Source organism: Sus scrofa, chromosome 1, assembly GCF_000003025.6.
Source record: "Sus scrofa isolate TJ Tabasco breed Duroc chromosome 1, Sscrofa11.1, whole genome shotgun sequence".
NCBI lineage: Eukaryota > Metazoa > Chordata > Mammalia > Artiodactyla > Suidae > Sus > Sus scrofa.
In genome coordinates this window covers 271,769,618-271,788,116 of record NC_010443.5, presented here as the reverse complement: position 1 = coordinate 271,788,116, position 18,499 = coordinate 271,769,618, and the positions used below count along the sequence as shown (strand labels likewise).

Sequence of the window (18,499 nt, the reverse complement as noted above, 5' to 3'; positions counted from 1 at the left end):
GTCCATCCATGTTGCTAAAAATGCTGGTATTTCGTTCCTTTTAATGGCTGAGTAATATTCCATTGTGTATATGTACCACATCTTCTTGATCCACTTCTCCGTCAATGGACATTTAGGTTGTTTCCATGTCTTGGCTATTGCAAATAGTGCTGCAATGAACATTGGAGTACATGTGTCTTTGTGAGTCGTGGTTTTCTCTGGATAGATGCCCAGGAGTGGGATTGCTGGATCAAATGGTAGTTCTATGTTTAGTTTTCTGAGGAATCTCCATCCTGCTTTCCACAGTGGTTGCACCAATTTACAATCCCTCCAACAGTGTACTAGGGTTCCTTTTTCTCCACACCCTCTCCAGCTCTTCTTGTTTGTAGACTTTTTGATGATGGCCGTTCTGGCTGGTGTAAGGTGGTAGGTACCTCAGAGTGGTCTTGATTTGCATTTCTCTAATAATGAGAGATGTCGAACATCTTTTCATGTGTTTCTCGGCCATCTGTATGTCTTCTTTGGAACAGTTCTACTTCATTTTTAACATACACAATTTCATTTACCGAAACGATTCCAAGGACATTTGTTTCCAAAAATCAGATCCATTCTGTACGATTGCAGTTCTCAAATTATAGTTTGGCCGCAAGAGGTCACAGAGACCCTTTTGGGGGGTCCACAAAGTGAAAACTGTTCATGGAGGTGTAGAGACATTGCTTTCCTTTGTCCCTCTCAAGTTCATAGCAGAGTTTTCCAAAGACTGCATTGCGTGAGATGATGTCATCATGCTAGCACCTGTTGGCTCCTGGAGTCTGTGTTTTAAACCTTTCTCTATTATTCTTAATATGGCAAATATTGACAGCTCTATCCCCACAGAAACAGAAGTCCCTGAGGTCCTCAATAATTTTCAAGAGTATAAAAAAAGGAGTTCCCTTCATGGCTCAGCGATAACGAACCCGCCTAGTATCCACAAGGATGTGGCTTCAATCCCTGGCCTTGCTCAGTGGGTTAAGGATCCAGTGTTGCCATGAGCTGTGGCTGTAGGTCGCAGACGCAGCTCGGATCCTGCATTGCTGTGGCTGTGGTGTAGGCTGGTGGCTACAGCTCCAATTCAACCCCTAGCCTGGGAACTTCTCTATGCCGTGGGAGCCGCCCTAAAAGGATGAACAAACAAAAGAGTGTAGAGAGGTCCTGAGACCAAAGTGTTTGAGAACTGCTTTAAGTAGAAGGATGTTAACTACACAAAACAGTGCGTTAAACTAAATTTTAAAAAGTGGTTTCGGGAGTTCCCATTGTGGCTCAGCACGTTAAGACCCCAACTAGTATCCATCAGGCTGTGGTTTCCATCCCTGGCCTTGCTCACTGGGTTATGGATGCAGCATTGCCACAAGCTGCAGCGTAGGTCAAGATGCAGCTCGGACATTGCTTTGGCTGTGGTGTAGGCCAGCGTCCATGGCTCCGATTTGACCTCTAGCCCGGGCACTTCGACATGCCACCTGTGCCACCCTAAAAAGACGAAAAAAAAAAAAAAAGTGGTTTCAGAAATGCTTGCAGCAGTGGCAGGGATATGAATGGAGGTTTTTTAGTGACTAAGAGCTTTGAGGTTTAAAAAAAAAAAAGTCAGAAAGTCCCAGGAATGCGGGACCTTCTGCAGGACAACAGTGTTTCCCACAGAGTCGGTGATACGGGGGAAACGGGGAGGAGGGAACACTGGAGAGGCTTAACAGGGTACCTGATGTGTGGACCTTGTCTGATCCTGATGCAAACACAGCAACTTAAAGGAATATTTTCTCAGCAATCCGAAGGAGCTGCATGTGGTCTGCATTTCAAATGACACCAAGGAATTGTGGGTAGTTTTGTTAGGTGTGATAATATCCTCCTGGTTATGAGACGAAAGGTCTGTTTTTTAGAGACGGATAATTCATACGTAGAGCTGAAGTGACCTGAGACATGAGGTTTGTCCTAAAATAACTTCAGCAAAGAAAAGGGAGAAGTACATGAAGCAGGCGTGGTAAAAATCATGAGAAGTTTTTGATTGGGCTACTTCGGAAGCGATCTCTTTTCCTTTGCGTTTGAAGATGTTCACGGTCCAGAGTGTTACGGAGGCTCTCTGACTTCAAGCCTCTCCACGTATCGTCCCACCACACAGAAAAAGAAGAGCCCGTAAAACTGTAAAACCACACCGTGAGTGCAGCCAGGAATGCCGGCACTCCCACTACGTGTGAGTGGAACAGGCAGGTCCTAGTGACCACTTACACACCCGCTTAACTGACGGGCAACGCGCCGTGCAGAAGCCTGCAGGCTCTATGATCGTCTTACATGACGTTCTAGGGCAAGCCAAGCCAAGCTGGGTCACAGTCGGAACAGGGAGTTGCCATCGTGGCGCAGCGGAAACGAATCCCACTGGGAACCATGAGGACACAGGTTCCATCCCTGGCCTCGCTCAGTGGCTTAAGGACCCGGCGTTGCCATGAGCTGTGGTATAGGTGGCAGACACGGCTGGGAACCCACATGGCTGTGGCTGTGATGTAGGCCGGCAGCTGTAACTCCAATTGGACCCCTAGCCTGGGAACCCCCATATGCCGCAAGTACAGCCCTGAAAAGCAAAATAAACAAAAACAAAACAAAGCAAAAACCAGTCAGAACAGTGTTTGCCCTGGGGAGGGATGGAGCCCTGGTTGGGCAGGGCGTGAGACGTTTGGCAGTCAGGTGAGTATCTTCTGCATTTGATGGAGGTGTGGTTGTATGCCTGGGTGCCAGTGCCAAAATCCAGAAAATGGTACATTCTAAAGATTTATGCTTTTACTAGAGGCAGATTTTACATCCACAAAACTTTTTTAACAAACGTTAAACTCTGCTTCGTGATCCGCTTTTGCCTAATTGCTCGGGGATGAAGAACACGAATGCCTGGCACCTTTCAGGTTCTCCCAGAACATACGATGCGTGCCATGCGTCGACTGATAGATGATGTGTATGTGATGAAGCAGCGGAACAACATGATCATCGGCAGGGGACCCAGCTCGCAGGAACACGGGCGGTCACCCAACAACGTCTTTAACTTCTTAGATGTTTGAAATTTTCCGTAGTAAAATGTTGGAGGAGTAAAGAACCGAAGAAATCCCACCCCCAAGGAGACAAACACCCCAAAGCTGAGGAAAACAGTTCCACACTGACAGCACTCCACGCTGATTTTAACAGCCACAAGTGTTTGGAGACATGAAAAGACAAATCCTTAAATCAGAAATTCAGAAACAGAAAGATCAGGAAATGAAAAGAATATACTGTACTCAATGAAAAAAATGATAAAATTATCTCAGAATTGAAGACTAAATTTTACGATGCTCAGGAAAAGTGCATTTTAATAAAGGGCATTGAAGAAAGGCTGGGAAACAACCAAGAGAGTGAAACTAAGGTAAACAAAGAAGTGTTGGAGTTAAACACAGACAAAGAAGAAGCAACATGTACGTAATTGGAGTCCTTGAGGAAGGAAAATGAAATAGAACAGAGCGAGTATATAAAACTACAATCTAAGGAGAATTCCTGGAAATTGAAAGTCTAAATCTGCGCGTTGAAAAGGCTCACTGGGTACTTGGGAAAATTGACCAGCAACCGTCAGGTCTAAGATGTATTCCAGTGATGGGATCAGACTTCAAAGGTAAAGAAAAAATCCTCAAGGCTTCCAAGCAAAAAATCAAATAGCTTACAAAGCAGAAGAATCAGACTGGCACCAGCTGTCTCAAAAACATAGAAGGGAAGGCAGGCGGCAGGGGAGGTCCCCTCATGGCTCAGTGGTTAACGACCCGACTAGCATCCATGAGGATGTGGGTTTGATCCCCGGCCTCACTCGGTGGGTTAAGGATGCAGAGTTGCCATGAGCAACCGGTGCGGGTCGCAGACACAGCTCAGATCCTGCATTGCTGTGGCTGTGGCGCAGGCTGGTGACTACAGCTCCAGTTCAACCCCTAGCCTGGGAACCTCCATATGCCACAGGTGCAACTCTAAAAGACAAAAGACCAAAGAAATAAAAGTTTTTTAAAAAAAGGAAGGCAGCGATGGAGCAACATTTTCAAAGAAAGTAGGAATCAAAGGTAAATATGCCTTTCAGGGATCCGAGAAATACCGTTTTCGTGTAAGGATGCTGCCCACGAGCCCATCTTGAGGAGTGTATTGGAGGATGAGGTGCATGCAGTGAAGAGATGAGTGGGGAAGCCTCAGCTTGAGGACTGATAGTGAGCGTGTAAGGCATTTCATTGTTGGTGTGAGGCTAAAACAGAGATGGTGATGAGGGTATAGTCAGACATACGTGTTGTGTCTTAACACAGTAGAAGAGATAGGTGATGATGAGAGCGTGAGCTCGTTGGTTTTTATGTAGCTAATAAGATTTAAAGGACACCAGTGAAAATTGACAAGTGGGGTGCCAAAAGGGATATGAGAAAATGAGAGGCTAAGGGCATTACGATGTATAGGTACAAAGGTAAACATGAGAACAAAAATACAAACCTTCCCAGACAATCAATCAATCAATGAGTGAACAAGCAGAAACATCATGGAGAGAAAGAAACATTGAAAATAGGCACCCGGAGTTCCCGTTGTGGCCCAGCAGGTTAAGAACCCGACATAGTGCCCTTGAGGACACAGGTTCCATCTCTGCCCTCGCTCAGTGGGTTAGGGATCCAGTCAGTGTTGGCGTGAGCTACAGCATATGTCACAGATGCAGCTCAGATCCCAAGTGGCTGTGGCTGCGGTGCAGGCTGGCAGCTGCAGCTCTGATTCGACCCCTGGCCTGGGAGCATCCCTGTGCCACAGGTGTAAGAAAGAAAATATGCACATAACAACTGTACAGTTAATGTGACCAGGTTGAGACCACATGTGTCAGTCACATCAATAAACGTGAATAAATATAATATAATTATGTAAATAAACATAATTAAATGTGAAGAAATATAATTAAAAGATTTCATTTTAGTTGGTCTTAAAGTTCAGAAGGAAAAGAAGCATGCACAAAAGGATAGGAAAACACCAGAGAGGGAAAGCTGCCTGAGGACTTGACATACTCACAAGCCTCGGTAGTTAAAACTGTCCCGTGTTGGCTCACGGATAGACAGTTGGACTGGTTGTCTAAAATAGACTAGAGGTAGGCTCGGTTACACGGGAAACTTTAGCATGTGGTAAAAGTAGCATCTAAAACCAACAGGGCCTCATCATAAAAAGGAAAAAATTTAGGTGGCAAGAAAACATTGCAAAGTCAGAAGACAGCCACCAAGCTGGGAGAAAACATTTGCAGCATATATCACAGCTACAGGGCTAATATACCTAACATCTTTTTCTTTTTTAACTCTTAAGAAAAGATAAAAAAAAACCAAAATGGGATGGAAAATGAGGAAAAGAGAGAATTCGCCCCCAAAAGATGTAAAAGTAACACTTAAACGCAGGAAAAGATGTTCAACCGTACCTATAATTAGAGAAATACAAACTACAACTGTGCTGAGGTACCATTTCTCACCTACCAGCTTTGCAAAAATTAAGAAGTGCAACAACACAGTCTGCTGGTGAACCTGTAAGGAAACAGACACAATCCTGCGTTGCTGGTGGGCGTGCAAACTAGTGCACCCGTATTGGAGGGGCTAAGGCAACGTGTGAAAAAGCTGCATCTGCATTTACCTTTTGACCCAGCAGCACCGCTTCTAGGAATTTCCCCTGAAGACACACCTTCAACAATAGGAAAATGCATATGCACAAGATTATTAATTGCAGCTTGTTTGTAATGGCAAAATGCAGGAAATACCTCACTGCCTGTGCAGAGCAGAGCGAATAGATTTTGAGGCAGCCCCATGATGGAGCCTCAGCATTTCTCCTTCCATCTTTAAACAAGAATGAGAAAGACCTCTGTGACTCATACCAAGTGTTTTCCAGGGTATATTAAGAGAAAAAAAGCAAAGGGCAAGGATGTCCTTAATATGCTTCCTCTTTTGTTAGGACGGGGTGAAAATACCTGTGATCTGTTCATTTGTCCGGAAACACACAGAAAAGATGATAAACCTGAAACAGAGAAATTGGTTGGAGGGACGCGGGTGGCAGCAGCAGGATGGATGGTAGGGCGGGGCACGTCCCTCGGAGTGTCCTTTTGTGTGCTTTTGACTTTTAGAACCACAGTAATGTTCCAGTTATGCAAAAAATAAATAAAATCACGTAGAGTAGATTTTCTTAAAAGGGATACAAATAAAAATAAATAAACCTACCTATATTTCACAGGAATAATGTAAGCACACTTTGGGGAAGGGTTAGAGAATGAATCCTAGTAACCTTCAAACACAGCATTTTGACTAAATCCTTGGGCTAAGGATTGTTCTACCTGTGAAGGAATCTTTTTTTGGTTTTTTGCTTTTTTGCTTTTTAGGGCCACACCTACGGCATATGGAGTTTCCCAGGCTAGGAATCGATCGAATTGGAGCTGCAGCTGCCGAACTATGCCACAGCCACAGCCAAGCCAGATCCGAGCTGCATCTGCGACCTACACCACAGCTCAGGGCAACACCAGATCCTTAACCCACAGAGCAGAGCCAAGGATCAAACCCGAGTCATCATGGGTATTAGGTCCATTACTGCTGAGCCACAGCAGGAACTCCACTGTGAATGAATATTTAAACTCTTGGTAGTTTGCCAGTTTTTCATAGTGGGTATGGGTTAACAATTCTGAAACTGCTTTATGTATATTATAGGATTGATCACATAAGGAAATAAATTGTGGAGAATGGGAACCAGATTTCTCCCTTTTGGAGAGGGACATTACCCAAAAAAAGGAGGATGCTAGAATAAGCCCTTGGTGTTGGATTAAAAGGGATTGTTTTTGATAGGTGTGTGTGTGCGTAGACACGTGTGCACGCACGTTTGTCCTCACTGTCTGCAGGCGGTGAGACTCCACGAACAGTGAATTCCCCACCCTAGTCTCTCCTTTTTCTTTTGGCTGCACCCGCGGCATCCAAAGGGGATCGAACCCACACTGCAGCAGTGACAAAGCTGAGTCCTTCACCGCTAGATCACGTGGGATCACTCTCACTAATAAGCACTCGGCTCCTTGGAGAAATGGCTGATTCTAGAACAGGGGCAGAGGAAGAGCAGGGAGAACGTGGAGGATCCTGTGCAGCAAAGCAAGGGAGGTGCTGGCCGAATGATGGGGGGGTGAACGGACACAGAAGCCAGTTTGAAGGGGCTCCAGCTGGCCATGCCTGGACCCACGGAGCACCACATAAATAGCAATAGCAATGGCTTACATCCCACAGAAAGGGTTATAACCCATGCGTCCATACTGATTTCAGTCAATGAATAAAGAAGGAAATAGGAGATATCAGTACGACGTAAAAATAGCTGCAGGAAAGCCATCCCTTACAGTAGGATGTGATCAAATAAAGGTAGAAGTAATTAGGAAATTTGGCAGCCGATACAGTAATAATGTTTTACTTAAGAATCCAGAATCACCAGTGAAAGCTAAAATTCACGGGTAAAAGATTGAAAACAGGCAGTGTGAGTGTTGGTGTGCACACGTGTGTGTGTGTGTGTGTCTAGAGAAGATGTGGGCACACAGGCCCAAGCTAACACAGCTGTAAGGCTGACATACAGGACCTCCAGGTGAAGGGTATACAGGAATTCTCTGTACCATTGTTGCAACTTTTCTGTAAGTCTGAAATTGTTCAAAATTATTTCCAAAAGAAGTTAACATTTTTAGGCAGGCATGTTTAGAGTTTCACACTAGATGAAATTATGTGTCTGGTCCATAATGTGGCCATTGTCCCACGCCCCCACCCCAGTCCACAGCTCTGTGACCTCTGAGCTGGGTTAGGACGGCAGCCTCCTGACTGGCCTCCCTGCTCCCCTGCCACCCAGCTGCTGTCCGCCGCAGAGTCTCTTAAAGAGGGAATCAAGGGGTGTGGCTTTTCTGCTGGGAACCCATGATGGGTCCCCGTTGCACACCAGTAGCAGCCCAGTCCTTCTCAGGCTCTGACTCCACCCGCACAACCTCCCCTCCCCCACGGGCCCACGCCTGCCTTGGGGCCCCTTCCTCAAGGCCGTCAAGGTTTCCTCTTGCGTCCCTTCTTCTTTTGTTTGTGTTTTTTCTTTTTTAATTTTTAATAATGATTTTTATTTTTTCCATTATAGCTGATTTACAGTGTTCCGTCAGTTTTCTCCTGCACAGCAAGATGACCCAGTCACACATACATGTACACATTCTTTTTTCTCACATTATCATGCTCCACAAGTGACCAGACGTAGTTCTTAGTGTTACACAGCAGGATCCCATTGCTTATCCATTCCAAAGGCTGTAGCTTGCATCTATTAACCCCAAATTCCCAGTCCCTCCAACTCCCTCCCCCTCCCCCTTGGCAACCACAAGAATGTTCTCCATGTCCATGATTTTCTTTTCTGTGGAGAGGTTCATTTGTGCCCTATATTAGACTCCAGATATAAGTGATATCATGTGGTGTTTGTCTTTGTGACTTACTTCACTTGGGACGAGAGTCTCTAGTTCCATCCATGTTGCTGCAAATGGCATTACTTTGTTCTTTTTCATGGCTGAGTAGTATTCCATTGTGTTTATATATATACCACATCTTCTTAATCCAGTCGTCTGTCAATGGACATTTAGGTTGTTTCCATGTCTTGGCTATTGTGAATAGTGCTGCAACGAACATGTCGGTGCATGTGTCTTTTTCAAGGAAAGTTTTGTCTGGATATATGTCCAAGAGTGGGATTGTGGAGTCATATGGTAGTTCTATGCATAGATTTCTAAGGTACCTCCATACTGTTCTCCATAGTGGCTATACCAGCTTCCATTCCCACTAACAGTGCAGGAGGGTTCCCTTTTCTCCACACCCCCTCCAGTATTTGTTGTTTGTGGACTTACTAACGACAGCCAGCCATTCTTATTGGTGTGAGGTGGTATCTCATGATAGTTTTGATTTACATTTCTCTAATAATCAGTGATGTTGAGCATTTTTTCATGTGCTTGTTGCCCATCTGTATATCTTCTTTGAAGATATGTCTTTTCAGGTCTTTTGCTCATTTTTCCATTTAGGTTGTTGGCTTTTTTGCTGTTGAGTTGTATAAGTTGTATATTTTAGAGATTAAGTCCTTATCAGTTGCTTCATTGGAAACTGTTTTCTCCCATTCTGTAAGTTGTCTTTTTGTTTTCTTTTTGGTTTCCTTTGCTGTGCAAAAGCTTGTCAGTTTGATTAAGTCCCATTGGTTTATTTTAGCTTTTATTTCCGATGCTTTGGGAGACTGGCCAGAGTAAGGTTTATGAGGTTGATGTCAGCGAATGTTTCGCCTATGTTCTCTTCTAGGAGTTTGATGGTGTCTTGTCTTACTTTTAAGTCTTTAAGCCATTTTGAGTTTATTTGTGTGCATGGTGTGAGGGGGTGTTCCAGTTTCATTTATTTACACGCGGCTGTCCAGTTTTCCCAGGACCACGTCCGGAAAAGACCGTCTTTTTCGTGGTTTATGTTCTTGGCTCCTTGTAGAAGATTAACTGACCGTAGGTGTGTGGCATCCCGTCTTCTTGAGACCTCTCCTGACCAGTGGGGCAACGCTCCCACCTGATATCCTTGCCAGTCCCTCTTTTATTAAATGGTACTTTTCACGTTCTGAGATAGGACGTGCTTTTGCTTCCTGCTCTTGTCTGTGTGTTCACTGATAGGCCCCAAGCCCTGAGACCCCTGCCTGACACATTGTAGTGTTCAGCGATTATGCAAACACTGAGATGAGCTGTGCGGGGTGATACGAGCCTGGGATGCAGACTGTGCCATCCTGGTTTGCAGGGAAATGGACTCGCACCTGTTTGTAACTTCATTCGTAAACGGTCGGGAGGGGATCGCTTCACCTGGAAGAGTGGTGTTATCTCTTGGGGACTGGGCGGAGGAGTTCTTTACTTTGTGCTTAAGACACTTAAATATTGTTAAAGATTGTTCAATTTCTTTTATTGTAACCGTGTGCTATCCTTAGGGTTAAATTTCATAAAAGAAAAACTGTCCTTGTAAGTATAAAATTCTTTGGTCCGGTATTACAGATTTCCTTAGTAAGTGTCTTTCTTTAGTCAGTGCCTTCTGTGCTGGGTCTTTACCTCAGATGAATACGCTGGGGCTTGAAGAGGCTCAGGGTCACACAGCTAAAAGATAACCCCCAGTCGTAAGTGATGTTCAGATCCCAGTCGCTCTGACTCGAGAGCTCAAACTTTCATCCACTAAAATAAAAAAATTACTTGAAGCCACCCAGACGTTGTCTTGTTCTCGCCCGCCCCGTGGCGCGTCTCCCTGCTGGCTCGGGTGCTCCCTGCCCTTGGAGTCTGCAGCCTGCTGCTGCGGGAGGCAAACTCGGGATGCGCAGGTGAGAGTGGGCCCTGTGCTGGGGACGTAGGGAGGGACCACGGGCTGCGCGGTTTCTCGGGGCCCACTTGATTCTGACGTTTCCTAGGCAAACTGTCGGCAGCACTTCTGTCTAAATATGTGTACCAAAGTCCTGCTCGATTTTATCTTTCGAAGGCATGTAATTTTAAGTACTATGTGGATACGGTGTTCCATTGAGACATATAGGTAGCTTTTTGTGAGAATTCCATGTCCTATTCCTACTTGATTTTCTGAAATTTCCTGTTATCGTAAATCTCAGAAATCTTAAGCTCGGGCCCGTGAACTCCTCGAAGGTAATGGATAGGCTTCAGGAAATCTCTGGACCCCAGCAAGGTTTTGGTTTTGTTTTTGTTTTTGCCACACCCATGGTGGGTGGAAGTTCCTAGGCCAGGGATTGAACCTGTGCCACAGCAGTGACCCAAGCCATTGCAGTGACAACACTGGATCCTTAACCTTCTGAGCCACCAAGGAACTCCTGAGCCCCTGCAGGTTTTGAGTATAGATGTACCTATGTGCCTTTTTCTGAGGGGCGAGGGTCCGTGGTTCCCATTTAAAAAGGGCTGTTCATTCCCGCAAAAGGTTAAAAACACTGGTCTTAAACCCTGACTACAACTCTGAGTCTTTCTCAAGCCTCTCTGGCTACCTGCTGATTCAGCTGCTCATCTCCATACTCTTGTTTCATATTCAGTGTTTTTTAACCTCGTATTTCATTTCCAAGTGAAATTCCAGCAGCTTCCAGGTTAAAGCACAGCACCAGAGACACTGCTCTTAAACCTGAGGGCTGTGAGAAGGGAGCCGCTTAAACAAGATGCTTGGCGTCAAATCTGTTCTTCACCTTTCTGACAACTAAAGCATTAAAAAAAATTTTTTTTTGGAGTTCCCATTGTGGCTCGGTGGTAACGAACCCGACTAGCATCTATGAGGATGTGGGTTTGATCCCTGACCTTGCTCAGTGGGTTAAGGACCGGGCATTGCCGTGAGCTGTAATGTAGGTCGAAGACAAGGATCGGATCCTGTGTGGCTGTGGCTGTGGTGTAGGCGGGCAGCTGCAGCTCCAGTTTGACCTCTAGCCTGGGAACCTCCATATGCTTTGATTGTGGCCCTAAAAACCAAAAAAAAAAAAAAAAAAATTGTTACACAGTTTTCACATTCTGACAAAAGCATTTTTTTCTTAGGATTAATTTCAAGTAGTTTATTCTCCCTTTTGTTTTCTTTTTCTTTTCTCCTTCCTTCCCTCTTTCACCCCCTCCTTCCTTCTTTCTTTTTGCAGCACCATTTACTAGGTGTATGTTGTTTCTTCAGCTATTAGTCCAGTGCCTTTGTTCCCAGAGGCTGTAGTGTGCTTCCATCTGTTACATAAACATGTGTTTAGGACTCGGTGGTAACTGAGAGTTTCTCTCACATTCCCTGAAAATATTTAGTCTAAATTAGTGCTGGACAAATTAGGCACCCCAGAAAACCTCCCCAAAATGCTAATATGCCAGTAATTATCAGGCTCTGTTGTTTCTTTTTTTAAAATTTTTCATGAGTTTTTTATCACATTTAAGTGTAGTTGATTTACAGTGTTTCATCAAGTTCTATTGTACAACAGAGTGACCCAATCACACACATTTACCTGTGCTGTACAGTAGGATCCCATTGCCCATCCATTCCAAATAGAACAGTTTGTTTCCCCCAAACCCTCCAAACACCCATCCATCCCATTCCCTTCCCTTCCCCTCTGCCACGGAACCCCAAGTCTGCTCTTCTTGGCCATACTCTATTTCTGTTTTTGTTTGTTATTTTTAAGTAGGATCATCTGTTCCATATTTTATATTCCACAAATAAGTGATATCATATGGTATTTGTCTTTTTTTCTTTCTGGCTTGCTTCACTTAGTTGCTGCAAATGGCATTAGTTTGTCTTTTTTATGGCCGAGTAGTATTCCATTGTGTATTTGTACCACATCTTCTAAAGCCATTCGTCTGTCAATGGACATTTAGGTTGTTTCCATGTCTTGGCTATTGTGAATAGGGCTGTAGGGAACATGCGTGCATGCATCTTTTTCAGTGAAAATTTTGTCAGGGTATATGCCCAGCAGTGGGATTGCTGGATCATATGGTAGCTCTGTATTTTCCTGAGGTATCACCATACTGTTCTCCATAGCAGTTGTACCAATTTACATTCCCACCAACAGTGGAGGAGGGTACCTTTTTCTCCACACCCTCTCCAGCATTTGTTATTTGTGGACTTATTAATGATGACCCTTCTGGCCAGTGTGAGGTGGTGCCTCATTGTGGTTTTGATTTGTATTTCTCTGATAATTAGTGATGTTGAGCATTTTTCTTATGCCTGCTGGCCATCTGTATGTCCTCTTTGGAAAAATGTCTATTTAGGTCTTCTGCCCATTTTTCAGTTGGGTTGTTTGGTTTTTTGTTGTTGAGTTGCATGAGCAGGCTCTGTCACTTCTGTGATTCCCCTAAAAAAGCCCAGGATTCAGACCTCTGGTTTCCTTCAACATGTTTCAATTGCATTTGTCCCCCCAAATTCAGGAAGCAAATTTCTCCAACTCTACAAAGTATATTTCATTAGCTTAGCATTTACCACAGTGAATTTAAATGCTAGAGAAAGCTATTCCAAGCCAGAGGAGTTTCCTTGGCTTTTAGCTGGTTTTCATTTTTGTTTTTCTGCTCATGTGGAAGTTCCCAAGCCAAGTATCAAACCCACACCACAGCAGCAGTCTGAGCCATAGCAGTGACAATACCAGATCCTTAACCCACTGTGCCAATAGGGAACTCCTGGATTTTAGTTTTAAAATATCGTGACTACATTTATGAAACTAATGTCTGGTGGAAACAGGTGGCACTTACCCTTTTGAAGCTGTTCCTGTCGTGGCTCAATGGTATAGGACATGGGTTCAATCCCTGGCCTCACTCAGTGGGTTAAGGATCCAGCGTTGCCGTGAGCCGTGGTGCAGGTTGCAAACAAGGCCTGGACCCCGCGTTGCTGTGGCTGTGGTGTAGGCCGGCAGCTACAGCTATGATTCAACCCCTAGCCTGGGAACTTCCATATGCTGCAGGTGCTGCCCTGAAAAGACAAAAAGAAAAAGACAAAAAAATTTTTTCAGCAAAAAGAGGTTGATTAAATGTACAATTACCTTAAAAAGTAGTAGTAAAACCATAACGACAATTTTTTTAATTGTCTAATGCAGATGCATTGAGTGGTAAAAGTGTTGGGTCTGTTTTCAGTTCCTGAGTTCCAGGCTTCTTGTCTTACACCCTGCCCCCAATTTGGCAGCTCTCTGTTCCAACACTTATCTTCATTCTTGTAGCAAATACTTACTGCAAGGTGACCCCGAATTGAAATCTCTAGCACTGAACCATCCCTGACCACACAAAATACTGCACCCACACTCTTTCCGACGTTCTGCCCGTCCTGCCTCCCACCTTCTTGCCAGCCCCTCTGCCAGCCTCCCCTGCTCTCACCTCCTGGTCTGCTTGTTTCTAGACACTCTACCTCCACTCTGTCTTCCATTCTAGGCGCTCATTCCAAGGCAGGCCTCGCCGCCAGTCCTCTCCTCCATCGGCTGCAAGATAAAGCCCTCCCCCTCCTCATAAGGTCCCTATAACCGGACCTCAGCTACCTCTCCAGCCTCTTCCCTCTAGCCCCACCCCCAGCCCCACCCGGGTACCCTCTCATGGTTCTCACTGGAGGCCCTGCTGGTGTTTTGGGTGGGACAGTTCCTCCTGGTGTGGAACTGGCAGCGTCATGCAGAAGGATTATCCCCCCTGGCCTCAAACTGCCTAACCCCACTCATTGTGACAAGCGAAAATGCCTCCTCGTTTCCAGGGGCTCCTTAGGAACCAGAAGATTGCCCCGACGCTCCGTGCCCACTTGTGCCTGCTTTTCCCTCTGGCAGTGAGTGGCATCCTTGTCCTGCCCCTTCTGGCAAACCTGCTGTGCCTTCGCAGAGACTGGGGTCTGGTGCTGCCTTGCAGGAAGCCCACCGTTACTTCTCCAGCCCGAGATGATTCCTTCCTGTGGCTCCTGAAGCCCTGATTATGCCTGTGGTGAAGGGGTGCGCTGTGTGCGGAGGTGTCCTGGATTGACCTCACAGGGATCCCTCTGCTGTCGGATGCCTTTGGGCGGTACCTGCAGTATCACACGCCACTGTGCCCAGAGCCTTTGCGAGGAGCCTGAGGGGACGTGCCCCACCCGTCGGGTGTCCTGACCCGCCTTCTTGCACAGCCCTTGGCACCGGACACGGGGCACCTGACAAAGAAGCAGCATTCTCTCAGGACAGCATACCTTCCACTGGGCAGAGAGACCGTATGAGTTGTTGTTGTTGATCTTGTTATTAGAGAAACAGTAGCCTCCGTCAGCAGATTCTTTGAGCCCCTGGCAGCTTGTCTCAGGGTTTGTATGTGACCAACTGGAGGCATCTCTCTCAGTGTCTACCGCCCTCAGTGATGTGAAACAAAACTCTTCCCGAATCATAATCTTTGTTTTGAAGAGTTATAAACACAGGAGCCCATGCCGCTCCTTTCTTTAGACGATTGGGGTGTCCTGCTTCAGATTTATACACAGCAATTGCATCTCATTAGCCCGGACTTAACACTGCATAGACCAAGCGCTTAAATAATTGAAACTTTCCAGAGCTATGTTAAATCTTCAGCGGATTTTAAAAGCCGTTTATCTTGGTATTTTACTTGGTTCCCTAATCCCAATCTACACAGTTGATTTTTCCGCCAGTTAATCTTTTCATTGTGTCCATGAGTTGAGATAAAGCAGTTGCTCGATTCTAATAAAAGTGACACATACAATCCATTTCAGTTGGCAATTGAATTAAAAAATGAGTATGAGTTTGTACTAATGTGGCCTGTGGTATTATTAATTATGTAAATTGTATTAAAATTTAACTTAATTTAGCCAGTTGTGCTCTATGTGGTTCTAGGAGTAGGGGTGGGCGCCGTTCTTATCACTGTCGTAGTAACCCAACCCCTGAGCAGACGTGGAGCCAGAACGCTGGCGGTCACCTCCTTGCCCGGCCGAGCCTGCTGTGTGCTGTCGAATAGCCCCTCAGAGTCTCTGTGCCGTCCTCCGCTCCTGCGCGAGATGGAGCTGATCAGGGCGCCCTGTCGCGGGGCTCTGGTGAAGATCACCTGGCCGGTCCCGGGGGCCATGCCAGCCGCGGGGACCAGCTCAGGAGAGTCAGCCGGCCGGGCCGGGCAGGCTGGGTGGAGGGAGTGGATGGCAATGGTTTCTACTAGGTGTTCGTTGAAGAGGATGGAATTGCGGGGGCCTTGTTCCTGACGTGATGGCCACGTTGACTGTTGATCATAAGCGTGAAGAATATAAGAAAAATTCCTTTGTTTCTGTTCAGAAATCCTTTGCCATAACGTGGGACCTGTTTCTTCAACATACGATGAAGCTACTTAGCCTTCCCTTCTTCGTTATTCTTGAGTTATACTTTTAGTTAAAATTCCGTGGTGGCCGTCTTTATGTCTGCTCTTCAGGTGACTGCTTCATGATCGTGCTTTTGTTAAAGGGCATTCGTTATTTCTCCATTTTGTTCGGTTACTGAGGTGGGAGAATTGTCAAACAGAATCTTGGAGCAGGGACTTTGCCGGGTTTTGCCTTAAAGGTAACGCCTCCTCCTCTTCCCAGAACCGTGGTCTGTCCCGGGCTCAGTTCTTGGGTCTTGTCCCTCCTCCGTCTGTACTCCTGGGGCGATCTCAGCCGCCTCCGGATCTCAGTTATGTTCCAGTTGCTGTGACACCCGAGTCCACCTCCCCATCCAGGGCTGTCCCCAGCCTCAGCGGCCTGGTGGCATCACCGCTGGGTTTCCATCCACACTGGCCTTTGGGCAGTGGTTCCTTTTTCAGTACATGCCTCCTCCAGTCTTGCTGTTGCCCAGACCAGAATTCTGGGAGTGGCCTCTGCCTCTTCTTTCTCTCCCATTTCACAGCCAAGCCATTGGTAAATTCCGTGGCTTCTTCCTTAGAAATACACACAGAATCTATTCACATCTCGCCAACTCCACCCCACACCGTGGTTCAAGCTGCTGTCCTTTCTCTCCTGGGTCATTGCAGCCTCCTCCCAGCTGGCCTCGCAGTTTCTACCCTTGCACCTCTGTAGCCTGTCCCCACACTGCGATCATTTTACAGCTGGAGGACTCCTTTTGACGTGTCACTCTTCTGCCTGGACGACTCTCCTAGCTTCCCAGTGCACCTAGAGATGTCTCTGCCCGGATCTCTAAGGCCCTCCGCAATCCTTCCTCCCCCACGCCCTCTCCTACCACCTGCTCTGGCTCGCTGCACTCTAGCCACACTGGCCTCCTCGCTGCTTCTCAGGCGCATCCAGCCTGCTCCTGCCCCAGGGCCTTTGCGCCAACTGTACCCTCTGCCCTTGGCCCTGTCCTTGGCTTCCTGAAAGCTTCTAGGTCTCCCCTGACCATGCTGTGTAAAAGAGCACCCTATTCCCTCCCTTGCTGTTCTCTCCCTTCTCCTGCTTTGTTTTTCTTCGTAGCATTTTCACTGTGTGACATGTTATTTATTAGCTCACTGTCAACCTCCATCCTCCAGAATGTAAGCTCTTTGAAGACAGAGGCGGTACCCACAAGTGCCTGGAATGGCACATGCTGAGTGCCCGGTCAACAGTTACCGCATGAGTGTGTGTGCTATTGGCAGAATAATCGCACATCAGCCCTCGAGGTCGGGAAAGCACAGAGAGGCAAAATAAGTTGCCCAAGGCACACAGCAAGTAAGTAGCAGAACCGAGGTTTAACCTCTTTCAGTTTGACTCCAGAGTACACGTTCCTTCTGCGCTGCTGCCTGTCCTCCCATTTCTGGATGTTTCTGAACCACTACCAGATGGCTAAGAATTTTATTGTGCCTTTGAAGCCTTACCATCTTGATTTTGTCGTCATTGTCATCAAATAATTTTTGAAGGTCTGGTTTCCACTGGGCCTGTGCCAGTTGCGGAAGAGAAGAAGAGCGTCAGGCCCAGTCCTGCCCTTCTTCTCTGCTCGGTGAGGCTGGGACTCCCCCAGGGAGAACGTGTCACCAGGTTCTTTCTTAGCCGTTGTCATCTTTCCAGGGCTTAGACCTGGACCCGGCAGGAGGAGGCACTCCCTTCATAGCTGGGGGTGAATGGAGACCAGGGGCCCGAGTCAGTGCCAGGGGGGTGGTTCTTTGTCTTCGCCGTTTAATCGGGCAGAGGCCAGCCGGGTGCTGCCCACACCTGGCGCCTCACAGTGTCCAGACTCGCCAGACTCCCTGGGGCTTGTTGCAAGGGTCGGTTCTGCCCAGAGCTAATAGGGCGGCGGAGGGGGCTGGGGTGTCCTATTCAGATGGATCTCGTGGGGTCCACACCTTGAGAACTGCTGCCGCGTGAAAATCAACCACAGGAGAGACCTCCCTTCCAGACCGTCAGGGAAGGGGTGAGGCGTCCGTAAGCCCACAGGAGGGCCTTCCGAGCCGAGCCGGGAGGAAGAAAAGCGGCAGATGAGACCCGTCGGTAGACCCTAGACGAGGGAGCCCCGCCACCACGAACCTGACCCGTCTAAGAGCTGCCACCCGTTTACACGCCTGCCGCGTGCTCGGAAGGCTGGCTCTTTAACACATGCTTATTGATTTGCTTTTCACACCAGCCCTTCCACACAGGATGTCATCGCCATCTCATAGACAAGAATCTCTGCTCGTTCAAGGTCATGTGCAGTGGTGGAGCTGGGACTTGAAGGGAGATAGATGGTCTTTCCTGTCACCCTCCGTGCTGTCCGGGAGGAGGCCGCATGGACCCACAGAAACAAGCTCCTGGTACATGTGGGTGACGGGGGAAAGTATCAGAATGGCTCAGGTTTTCCTGAAAGATCCTTGAAAGAATAATGGTTTTGATAACATTTAATTTCAGTGGGAAATGCTTTCTGAATATACTCCTGACTTGCCCAGTTCTATTTTCTTCTTTCACACAGGCTTTATCAAATGATTGTTTTGTTGATAAATTTAGTGTGCAGTTGGGACTTATATGGAGATTGTACCTACCCTCAAAGGGAGAGCGGATTTTATAGTTTCCATTCATTCTCATTAAAATCAGAACATTTGCATCTTAACTTTTACATCTTGTTCCAGGAATTTTAAGCAGTC

At 46.7% G+C, this 18,499-nt stretch overlaps 1 protein-coding gene across 2 annotated transcripts in view; it reads left to right on the top strand.

Annotated features, from left to right (window-relative positions):
* MED27 (mediator complex subunit 27) overlaps window positions 1–18,499 on the top strand; it is a 203,458-nt gene that overhangs the window by 140,251 nt on the left and 44,708 nt on the right. The window contains exon 5 of one of the 2 annotated variants that reach the window (XM_013986927.2): window positions 14,205–15,224. Within the exon in view, the coding sequence (XP_013842381.1) occupies window positions 14,205–14,414 (210 nt within the window). The 3' untranslated portion in view covers window positions 14,415–15,224. 2 annotated transcript variants of the gene reach the window in all.